The 12,016-nt window shown below is 39.3% G+C and overlaps 1 protein-coding gene across 1 annotated transcript in view; it reads right to left on the bottom strand.

Moving 5' to 3' along the window:
• Positions 1-11,983, bottom strand: part of NCKAP5 (NCK associated protein 5) — a 606,853-nt gene extending 594,870 nt beyond the window's left edge. The window contains exon 1 of the mRNA XM_032215483.1: positions 11,713-11,983. Within this exon, the coding sequence (XP_032071374.1) occupies position 11,713 (1 nt within the window). The 5' untranslated portion in view covers positions 11,714-11,983. The remainder of the gene's footprint in view (positions 1-11,712) is intronic.
• Positions 11,984-12,016: the final 33 nt, after the last annotated feature.

Here is a 12,016-nt window from a genome sequence, read left to right as displayed (position 1 = left end):
ATGGTTACATGGCATTCCATCTTATAGCAGTCAATAAGTTGCATCTAGAAAGGCCTCAAACAAGAAATCAAGGTAGCCATCTTTCTCCATTTTTGCCTCCATGTATCTAGCTTATATAACACAACTAATATACCTTCCTCTTCCTATTTTCTATTTCCAATTCCCTATTTTTCTCACACAACAACACTGTGAAGTGAGTTGAGCTGAAAGAAACTGACTGACGCAAGTGCATGCAGCTTTATTATGAGCCAAGGTGGCGCAGTGGTTAAATGCAGCACTGCAGGCTACTGCTAGATCAGCAGTTCAGCAGTTCAAATCTCACCGGCTCAGGGTTGACTCAGCCTTCCATCCTTCGAGGTGGGTAAAATGAGGACCCGGATTGTTGGGGGCAATATGCTGACTCTCTGTAAACCGCTTAGAGAGGGCTGAAAGCCCTATGAAGCGGTATATAAGTCTACTGCTATTTATTCATAGCTAAGGCAGGACTAGAACTCCCTGTCTCCCACTCTCTAGCTGATGCCTTAACCACTACACCAAACTAGACCAAGTTTAAACCATCCCTAACTGTACTGGATTAATATTATGTTTCTCTCTTATTCCCACAGTCTCCAAGGAAGTAACAACAAGTATTTTATTAATTAGCTTTTTTTTGCGCCATTACATGGAGTGGGTGGGAGGGACTGGGAACAGGAGTGGGAATGATGACAGCAACTCTCATGCTGATATAAGTCCTTGGCAGCTCAAGGATGAATGGAAAGCATTTCAGCTCAGCAGTGTGGACAAGTTTTTGGAAGCTGCTAATGGCAGAGGTCCAGTTTGGGAGATAGGAAAGGCAGAAAAGAAAATGCTTGAAGGATCTGAAGGAATGTCTTCTAATATTTTCTGCTTTCCAACATCTATCACATATCATTGATGCTTTATCTGCCTAATAATAGGCCACATCTGGCTAGGTAACAAAGAGATGGATGTTGTCTGTCTCCTACTATGAATGGAACTCCTGTATTACTTTTTCCTTGATTCACACTTGATTTGCAGTCTATGCAAATAGTTTTACAAGTACTAAGTCCCTTTCTTCTGCAACTACATCAGAAGCAATGATGTCTTAAGTGCAGAGGGGAGAAAGCTAAGTAGGCAATTATATGTGCATTTTATAGCCATTGTGCTTGCAAATACATAAACTATGCTAACACTTAGCAAATACAATGAGAAGGAAATTGTGAATCCGATAACAATCGCTGTAAACAAATTGAAGTGCCATGTTCATTATCCATGTAGCCGTCCATGCCAGGAACAGTGTTGCCAGGTGAAAGAGCGGAAACCAAATCATGCAGAAAACCGTTTCACCAGAACATAAAGACAATTATAACATCTGTTAATCTTTTGTGCCAGATGTAATTACGTTCTATGGAGAAGTCACCCCTTAAGGATGATTCCTTTAGCATCTGTTCAAAGGACAAACAATTGTGGGTGGGTAATAAATGACCCTTTACAAGCAAGCAGTAAAATGAGCATAGCGTGAAGTATAAACAGATCACTTTTAGAAAAAGTCAGTGCTTTAGCTTAACTCTTTACTGAAAAATCCTGGAGTGCCAACAGAATCACAATGTATATGGGTTACATTTGTTAAAATAACATAAATCATAAAAGCTAATGCTTTCTTTGTCCTTATTTGTTTACTGTTGACATAGGCTTCTAGTCTGAAAAGTTCAGCAAATAATTTTATCACTTTTTTTTCAAACATGCCTATCTGCACAGGTAGTCCTTGATTTGCGACTACAATTGAGCAAAATTTTTGTTGCCAAACGAGACTGCTATTAAGTTTTGTCCCATTTTCTAACCTTTCTTGATACAGTTGTTAAGTGAATCACTGCAGTTGTTAAATGAATCTGGCTTCTTCATTGACTTTGCTTGTTGGAAGGTCATGAAAGGTGATCACATGACCTAGGGATACAGTAGCCGTTATAAATATGAACCAATTACCAAGCATCTGAATTTTGATCCTGTGATCATGGGATGCTGCAACAGTGTGAAAACCAGGCATAAGTCACTTTTTTTAGTGTCGTTGTCACTAACCGAATGGTTTTAAGTCAAGAACCTACCTGTCCAACCCTGAAGCTGACCTGGCAAAGCCATCTTAGAGCTTCAGTGCTGCCACACTGGAATGAGGGGGAGGGGGGGAGATAGCTGGGGTTGTGAAGTCAAAACTTGGTTCTTGGAACCAAGGATGTTCTCACACCTGATCAACGAAGGAGGAGCAATATCACTAAAACAGCAGACACTGCCTTAATTAGGCCATGTGATTGATTGTTTGGGGTTGAGAGAAAAACTTTTACTTCTAATTAGATGAAAAGCAAGGGCTCCCTCAGAGTTGGTTTTCACCAGCTATGTGCCAAAACGATATTTCAATAAATCTATTTTTTGAGGAATTCACTGGCCTCAGAGTTTTTGCTTGCAATGGATTTATTACTTGGACTCCTGACACTACTGTATAATCTTTACTGACTGACTGTTGAAGCAGTTATTCACAGAAAGATTATTATCTGGGAATTCCTTTGCTGGGTTTTTTTTTTTTTTTTGAAAATGAAAGACATTGAATACCCTGTATAAATCCTGTCCTTTAAAATGCATATAAGGTATAAATATTTATTTAAATTACCTATTGCTGTATTATTCAGCTTAACATGGCCCTCTGCTGGCAATACTCACCTCCAAATTTTACCAGCAAAAGCGTGTTTGAAAGGACTTGATGTGATAAGAAGCAACTCATTTAAAAGAATGAGTTGCTCTTAAAATAAATGAAGAAAGAAAAATTGCATTGTGATGAATATGGAAAGCTGCCTGCTTACCTACTCTGTGAAACAAACATTGAATGGCCAAACTCCAATCTACAACACAACTGCTTTCAGAACTATCTCACAATTTAGAGATTGTGTCTTTGAAAAGATGCACTTGTTTTTCATGCTTGTGGTCATGGGGTGGGTGGCAGGAAATCTACTAAAAAATGATCTTACAGAATAACAAAATTGGTCTTCTACTGCAATCCTGCTCTAGCCAGAGATACAGATGGTTGAACGATCTCTTCTTAAAAATTTCCAGGATCACCCAAAACTTCTGAAGGAAGCCATTCCATTGGTTATTGTTTTCATTGTTAGGAAATTTCCCCTTAGTTCTAGGTAGTTCTCTCCTTGATTAGCCTGCATCCATTGTTTTTGTCCTGCCTTCAAGTGCTTTAGAAAATAGATTGACTCACTCTTCTTTGTGGCAGCCCATCATATATTGTAACACTGCTATCATGTCACCCCTACTCCTTTCTTTCATTAAATTAGATATACCTAATTCCTGCTCTTATATATATTAGGACATCAAATAAAAAAAAACCAATACCTTTATTTAAAAAATAACCAACAGTTGTCTATTTGTAGCATTTTCAATGTGCACATAAGGATTTTCCATGGCACGGAAACCATTTTGATTCCCTTTAGAAACAAAAGAACTCTTGTAGACCAACTAGCTGAAGCCATCCAGCAGATCTCCAACCATCTTCAGCCTCTGCTTGTGGAGGAGTGGAGGAAAACACTGTCCATCAGGAAACCGCATCCCCTATCAAAACATCTTAAAGCTCTCCAGGCTCTTCCTAAACAAGTTAAGCTGTATTCTGGAGACTGAATTTAGGGGTGGGAAGCCAAGGATTTAATGAGCCAGTTATGACTCCTTCTCCTTTTCTTTTAGGGTCCCTTCAAAATACAAAGAATAGACCAAAATTGACATGAGGAAAGAAAGAAGTGATTTCTGGCTTTGGGGGAAAAGGTGGAATTGAGAGTGGAAGAGCTACAGAAGCCTTCTACTACAAACTGAAACAAAGAAAAAGCACCATCAAATTTTTGCCCTTTTACTGAACGGCTTTTGATGGCCTGCCCTCAAAATGCCAAATGGGTGTTGTGGCTTGGCACACAAGTCGCCCATCTCTGAGCTATGTTACTGTTAAGAAAGGACCAGGAGTGCTTTCATATCATAGCTTCAAGTACAAATTAAGCAAAATTTTCCCTTTCTGAATATAGTGATTAAGATTAAATCATGTTCCGGTAAATTAAGTTCAAGTAAATCCTATTAAATCACAATTATGACAAACCAGCTCCACAAGAAGAAAAATATGCTACAATAGTACCATAGCTGTAGCCAACACAACAGTCATTCAAAGCACATGAAAGCTGTCCATGAATATCTGACTGTGAAATGAATTTTTGCATACACAAACTCCCTTTCTTTAAAATATACAAAACCAAAAGTTTCTTAATAAAGGACAGTTTATTATTCTGATTTATTTCCATCTCACTCAGAGCAGCCAGTCCTAACAGTGCCTTATTTTCCATCTGTGATTATTATTATTTTTCCTTTTAAAGATGGGTAGATTATCTGCCTGTGTTCTCGTTTTTGAATTTTCAAAGGAAAAGAAAAAAGAAAGGCGGAGGAAGAGGCAAGAAAAAGGAGGAGGAGGAGGGAGAACTGTTGAATTTAACAATTGAGATAAGGCTGGAGCCTTATAATCAATTAGCACTGTCAAAGAAAATAATTTGCGACACAAATTTCCAGCTGCACAGATCTATTATGCATTCAGGCCATCCAGACCTCATCTGAGTCTGAGAAAACAAACTGGATCTTTCAGTGGCAGGCCTATCAAAACATGGGGCTCAACAGAAACATTGGTTCTATAAATGTCCATCTTTCCGCAGCATAGTATTTACCGGCTGTTTTATTAACCAAGCTGCCTTGGCATTGAATTTGCATTGTTCACAGTGCAATAGGCAATTCCCACCACAGCATTCAGCACCGTCTGTCACACTAAATGTCTTACTGGAGTTTGATACCTTAGTGCCAATCAAAGTAATCACCATGGCAAGAAGTTTTTAAAAAATGGTCATATGCCTCAGTTTCTTCATCATTGGGGTAACTATCTGAAAATAACCCCCCTACATCAAAATTGGCTGCTTAAAGTGTTTACTTTTATTTATTATTTATTTATTACATGTAAAATGTATACGGCTGCTTCAAAGTGACTCTGGGTGGCTTACAACAAAATATTAAACAATAAATTTAATATGTATTGTTTAATATATATGTAGTTAAAAACTCTTTATTAAAAACTTTTAAAAGCCGTAAAGCATAAAGGAGATGTTAAGAGCAACAATGGAGCCATCTCGCGATCTCATTGGTCCCTTGGGACATTGAGATCGCGACATAAGGAAGTTTTATGGGACTTCTGGAAAATAAGGAGGGACAGTACTAACCTCACTTCACAGGGTAGGCACCAAGGTAGAAAAGGCTCACCTCCAGGGACCTGCCAAGCGTAGTTCCCTAACGTACAGGACGTGCAGGATGTGAAACCAGATGGATCTAACGGGATGGGCAGATGTAATTGAAGAGAGCTGGTCCCTTAGGTAAATCAGCCCAATGCTAGGAAAGGCTTTAAAGGTCAAAAACAACACCTTGAATTGAAAGCAAGCTTGGCAACCAATGCAGCTCACAGGGCAAAAATGTAACATGTGCTGTTCTGGAAGCAGGGGTGGGATTCAGCCAGTTCAGGTGAACTGGATGCTAATTTTACATCTGGTTCACTGAACTGGTAGTTACAAGGCCTAGCTGGCCCCGCCCTCCCAGGAGTGCAGGGCCCGCATAGAGGCTCTGGGAGGGTGAAAAACAGGCCTCCCAGAAGTTCCATCAGTCCAATAATGGACCATTTCTGGCTTCTGAAAAGCCTCTGGAGCCCAAGGGAGGCCATTATCACCCTCCCAGAGACTCAAGGAAAGCTTTCAGAGTCTGGGGAAGGTGAAAACATCCTCCCCTCCCCCACTGTGGTGCAAGAGACCGGGTAGGCTATGCCCACCATAGCCACAACCACCCAGCAACCAGGCAGCGAAACCGGTTATTAAATTTTGAATCCCACCCCTGTCTGGAAGCACATATAACTGCCTAAACATTTTGCACCAGCTGAAGCTTCCTGATACTCTTCATGGGCAGTCCTCTGTACAGCACATTACAGTAATCCCATCAAGACTGGGACATGATAAACTGTGGGCAGAACTTCCCCGATCTGGGAATGGGCACAAGTGGACACAATGCAAAGGTGGAGTCATGAGCTCAGGAAGACCTCCAGAGTTTGCATGGAAACTGTCTGGGTCATCCAGCATCAATGATAACACAGTCCTAGAACCAGCAGGTCCCAATGCATAAAACCACTCAGTCTTGCCAGGTCAGCTTAAGCCTGTTGTTTCCCATTCAGATCCCCACAGGAACAAGATGTTCATGGCTTAATTGAGAGATACTCATATGTAGTATGCTGATGATACCTCACCCCCATTGTGACTCACCCAGCGGCCTCTTGCAGTTATTGAATAGGAGCAAAGAGAGCACCAAGCCCTGTGGTATGCCACATTTACCTCATTTCTAGTTGACTTTGAATTCAAGATTCTTTCTTAGATGTAATACCAATTTTATCACACTGTTGGCTTTAATTTATATAGTGCACCATTCTGCTTTAAACCCACTAATTTTCAAACAGCCATGGTGGCAGAAAGGTTAGAATGCAGTCTTGCAGGCAAAATCTGCCCACAGTTTGAAGCTCGATCCTGACAGGACTTGAGGTTGACTCAGCCTTCCATCCTTCTGAGTTCAGTAAAATGAGGAGCCCGATTGTTGAGGGCAATGTGCTGACATTGCAAATCGCTTAGAGGGGGCTGTAAAGCACTATGAAGCTGTATATAAGTCTAAGTGATATTGCTATTATAGGCTAAACATGGCTTTGTTCATTTCAAAATGCACATAAGCAGGAGAACAGGTTCTATTGCCAGGAGAATGAAGATCATCCACTAATTGATATGTTAGCCAAGTAGATATTTGGCAATAGAAAGTAAATTAAGCTGAGGTTTCCCCTTATTCACATTGATAAGAAAATGAATCTCAATCAATGGTCAAATAAGATGAGGCCTCTTAACATTGCTATACATCACTATGCTATCAGTTGAATTAAGCTTTAGAAGGAATGAGGTATAAGTACCACAAATCCAATAACTTAAGAGTCTTTGACCTGAATCTATACCTGACGGTTTTACCTTCATACTTGATGAATGTAAAACTCATACAGTTGCAATTTTTTCTCTATGCCTTTCAAGAATTTGTCTTTGTCATTCTCTGGCCCTTTACCCTCCTTCTTAGCTGTGTCACTTTCCAAACAGGTTATCTGCCTCGCATCCTTAAATCATAATTCCTTTTCCATTTCTCTCAGAGAATAAGAACAGCAAGATTCTTTCTCCCTTTTCTTACAGTCTGTTTTACATATTACACTGTTTGGTTTATATATTACATTGATCTATGGTTTGCTTAACCGTTGAGTAAGTCACAAATGACTTATTTGTGGCTTCACTAAGCCACAAACCATGCTTTACAAACTTACTTCATACACTGAAGTAAGCCGCAAACAAGCAACTCCATTATAGCTTAATTCTATCTCCCTGGGTCTGTTTTTGTTACAGGTTAAGGCACTTGTATGCAAATATTGTGGGCCACTTCAAAGAAGGTTTGGGTTTTGTTCTTATAACTTCAGGAGATTAATTTCTAGTTCAAGCATAGTGCAGTTGAAAGGTAGGGTATTTTGTTTTGTTATTTTCAGTAGAGGTATTCAGCCGGTTCAGACCGGTTCAGGCGAACTGGTAGTGGTGACCTGTGTGTGGCCGCCTACCCCTGCCCCAGCACTATGCCACCCTATTTAGCCATGTTTTCTAAGCCATGTGCATGTGTGCAAGCCCCATGCACAAGCAAAGCACATGCACAGAAGGCTGTGCACATGTGCGGAAGGTGCTCTTTCACCATTTTCGGTGCATGGGGAACCAGTGGTAAAATTATGTGAAATCCACGTCTGGTTATTTGCTTTGTTTTGGGAAACTATGGGTCCCTTTCAGCGTTGGAAAAGACTCCTTTAACATTTCTCCTTCCAGTTCTGGAAGTCCAGGCCTTTTCAAAAGAATGCATATTTGAGGGCTGTGTAGTTCTCTCTTATAGCCAATAAAAGAAACAGGGATCAAACTGAGATGTAGTGTGTTGATATCCTGCTTTATTTCATCACTGGAAGAGGAGGCAAAAATGCTAAGCTGCTGAGGTGCTTTCTTCCCTCTCCTTTTCATGTGGAAGTAGAGGTAAAGGTTGGGAGATGTGTTGCTGCAGACTCTGCTGGAACTCAGTACAGCAATGGTCTTCTCTCTTCTCAGTGCAGCAGTGGTCTAAATAGTAGCAGCACGGAAGTGTACTTAGCATAACTTTACCTCTCTGTTTCAATTTGATTTATTCAGTTTAGACATCACTCAACTTCAACTGACTTTGGCCAGTGTACAATAAAACAAACAATATAAAAACAAAATACAATAAGAGAATAAAATAGCAAGCTGCAAAAACTCACCAATACACAATCCAGCAGCAGCCCTAAGGAACCTAACCCAAGGCTTGGAAAAAAGCAGATAGGTTTTTAAGACTTTCCAGAATGTCAGCAGAATGGGCTTGCGTGGTATCAGGGGAAATCTCATTACAGAGACCAGCTGCTAAGACACAGAATGATGCTTCTAGGGTCTTGTAGATAATACTCTTTAACTGAAAGGACCCCAAGCTTGTCAATTCTATTGGATTGAGTCAATCCATGCAAGATAGGTGCCTCATGTAATTAGGATCTGTGCCTTGTAGGGCTATACCTACATAACTAGCACTTTGAATCACAACCAGAATCATAACAGGAACCAGTGCAGATTGCAAAACAGGGTGTCATATGTGTATATGGATGCATGCCCAGCACTGTCCATCCTGCTGCATTCTGGACCAGTTGAAGCTTCTTAGTGGTCTTCAAGGCCATCCCTATGCACAGCACATTGCAATAACTGAGTGATAAAGTGACAGAGGAAAAATGACTGTCTGAAGGGCCTTCCAATCTAGGAAAGGATTCAAAGGGTGGACCAGATGAAGTCACACAAAAAGGCCTTCTTGCCACAGTTGCCTCTTGCTTATCTAGGAAATGTGAGTCAGGAGTACCACAGGTTGTCCACCATTCTTTGATGGAGAAGTATGCCCCCCCCCCTTTCCCAATATTTGGGAATATTCCCAAATCTAAATGGCTACAAAAGCCCAGCCACTCAGTCTTGATTGGTTCCTCTTCATTCAAACCTACATAGCCTTGAAGTCAAGGTCAAATTTATATGCTTTTAAAATCTGAAATAAGGAGGAAAAATCTAACATTCTTGGCAGCTTGCAAGGAACAAGTGGCTAGAAAAAGAAGCCATAGATATTTTTGCTACTATATGCAAAAGACTATCCTCTTAATGGTAAATATCTTTGTCTTAATTACACTTAATACCTTAATTATGTATTAATAATTGCATTAGTATATTTATTTAAATATACTGCTTGTTGTGATCTAAAAGCCACCACAGCAATATCCATAGGGCTTGTAAATACCTTACTTTAAATCCTTTACATCCTAAAAAATGAGTTGGGCAATGTTTTTGCAACCAAGAGCTACATTTTCCATTCATTACTCTTCTTCCCAAGGGAAATCTAGGGATTTAAACTGGGTATGTAAGCTTCACATAGATCTAATAGAAATATTTGGTGTGGTAGGTTTTTGTTTTGGTTCGGTTTTTTGCTAAAATCAGATCACACAAGTGAAAAATGGTGAGTTTGAATTCCAGTGGTGTCATCTGAGAAAGCTTTGTGGGAAAGTACAAATGGGAATGGGCCCCAGATTATCTAGCTTTGCCTTCAATCTTACAATCTTTAAATCTTACAAAGCCTCTAATATTCTTCCTTTCTTGGTTGGGATTGTTTCCAATGAAATGAAACAAACAGATATAAATATTATTAAATAAATAAGGTAACGAGAACATTCTGAATAAATGTACAGCATAGAATTTGTGGGCTGGGGGACAAACAAACAATATTTAAGCAGCGATAAAAGGAAACTCAAGGTGGAAATAAAACAAGAAGGAATGTGAAAATAATTCAACTCATCCCATTACAAAAGGTTTAGATGATTTGGGTCAGTGGTGGGAATCATTTTTTTTTACTACTGGTTCTGTGGGCATGGCATGGTGGGTGTGACATGGCTTGGTGGGCATGGCTTGGTGGGCATGGCTTGGTGGGCATGGCACGGGAAAGATACTGTAAAATCCCCATTTCCTCCCCATCAGCTGGGACTCAAGAGGCAGAGAATAAATGGAAGTGGGGCTAGTCAGAGGTGGTATTTACCGGTTCTCTGAACTACTTAAAATTTCCACTACTGGTTCTCCAGAACTTGTCAGAACCTGCTGAATACCACCTCTGATGTGGGTTGAATAAATCTATTCTATATTGAAGATGTGAGGGCTTGGTTTTCATGTGTACTTGTGTACCTACCCCTTCAAATCTGTGGAGTCAGTGTCCTTAGAGTGAAAAGTGAATCATGGAATGGAAAACATACAAACGTTCCAAAAGATTCATCCGAATTCTGAAAATAAAAAGGTCAGGCAAAGCTAAAAGTATGAAAACCTTATGAAGCGAGAGTACAGAAAGAAGGTGAGGGAACACAAGGAAGATAACTTGATCATCTTCTCTGCCACTATGAGGTGGTGGGAGCAATGGTTCAGAACAACCTCTTCTTGCAATAGGAAGAAGGAATGAGAAAACATTGTAAAATATATTATTCTACAAAATATGGGGACTTTGATAATTAAAAATACAATCCTATGGATGATCATTCAGAAGTATACCCATTTGGGATAAAGCAGGCTTATCTCCAGGGAAGTGCATAGGGGATTGTATCCAAAAGCTCAAATTCTAGACAGATTTACAAGGGATTAAGTCCCATTAAATCATATTATGTTCTCTTCCATGTCAACATGAATAAGTAAGATTGCCCAGAAGGTGAGAAGGGACAGCATGGCAAATTCACATCATCTCTTTTTCTGCTTGCTCTTTAGTAAATATTTCATGCAGCTTTATTTGTAATTTTGGATTAATATATACCAAGCTTTCTGAAAATTTATGTTGCAGTAGCATGCAGCAATTGTGATTTGAAGTTGCTCCTTCTTCTACTACTAAAGATTAAAGTGAACATTCCTCAGTCATGTTTCATCCTATACACTATTGGTAACATCATCCAAACTTTCATGTGCAGGTCTTAATGAAGGATTTTTTGAAGCATAGTTTCACACATTTTTAAAAATTTTGAAAACTTGGGTGCAGATCTGTGTTTTTCCTAAGTCTAAATCTATCAAAATAAGCAATCCAATTTGAAGCACTTATCTAATATAATTTGAGAAATAACCCCACAATATAAATAGTAGATTAATATTTTCAAATTCAATATTTAGCTAGTGACAAAATATTCATTATAGCATTAGCCTTAAATTGTAGACAGATGAATCAATTACCCCCAAAAGAGATACAATTTAACATATCCATAAAATTTGAAGTCAAAATCAAACCCATGCTCAGCTATGACATTCCTGTTTTATGTGAAAATACATTAAACATATTGAACCACCTAACTATCATTCTGTCTAAGAGTTGCCAGTTTGCTAATTAACAGTAGCCCCAGCTGCAAGACTGAAGCATAGTAAATACAGACATAAGAAAAGAATCAGAAATTTGAAAATAATAATAATAATAATAATACAACAATAACAACAATAAACCCCTTACTTGCTGTTGCTCCATTAAAACTTGTTCCAGTACTAGAGAAATGAAAAAACCCGTGGATGTCTCAGGCAATCCAGAATCCTCTTGAGTGAATGCTGTGTTTATTTACCAAGCCTTAAAAACTTCTGGTGTGGAGTAGTGAATGAGCTCTCAAGTTCATCATGAGCACAGTTGAAAGTCCTACTGTAACTGCAGGAATAAAGTTTGCTGCCAGTTAGTTTTTCTGCGGCTCCGTACTTGTAAATACAAGCTCTGTGGACAAAGTCCCAAATGACATCACAAGCAGCTGCTTATTGTTGAGTCTTTA

This window comes from Thamnophis elegans, chromosome 1 (genome assembly GCF_009769535.1).
Source record: "Thamnophis elegans isolate rThaEle1 chromosome 1, rThaEle1.pri, whole genome shotgun sequence".
NCBI classification, from domain to species: domain Eukaryota; kingdom Metazoa; phylum Chordata; class Lepidosauria; order Squamata; family Colubridae; genus Thamnophis; species Thamnophis elegans.
This window is presented reverse-complemented; position numbering and strand designations above follow the sequence as displayed.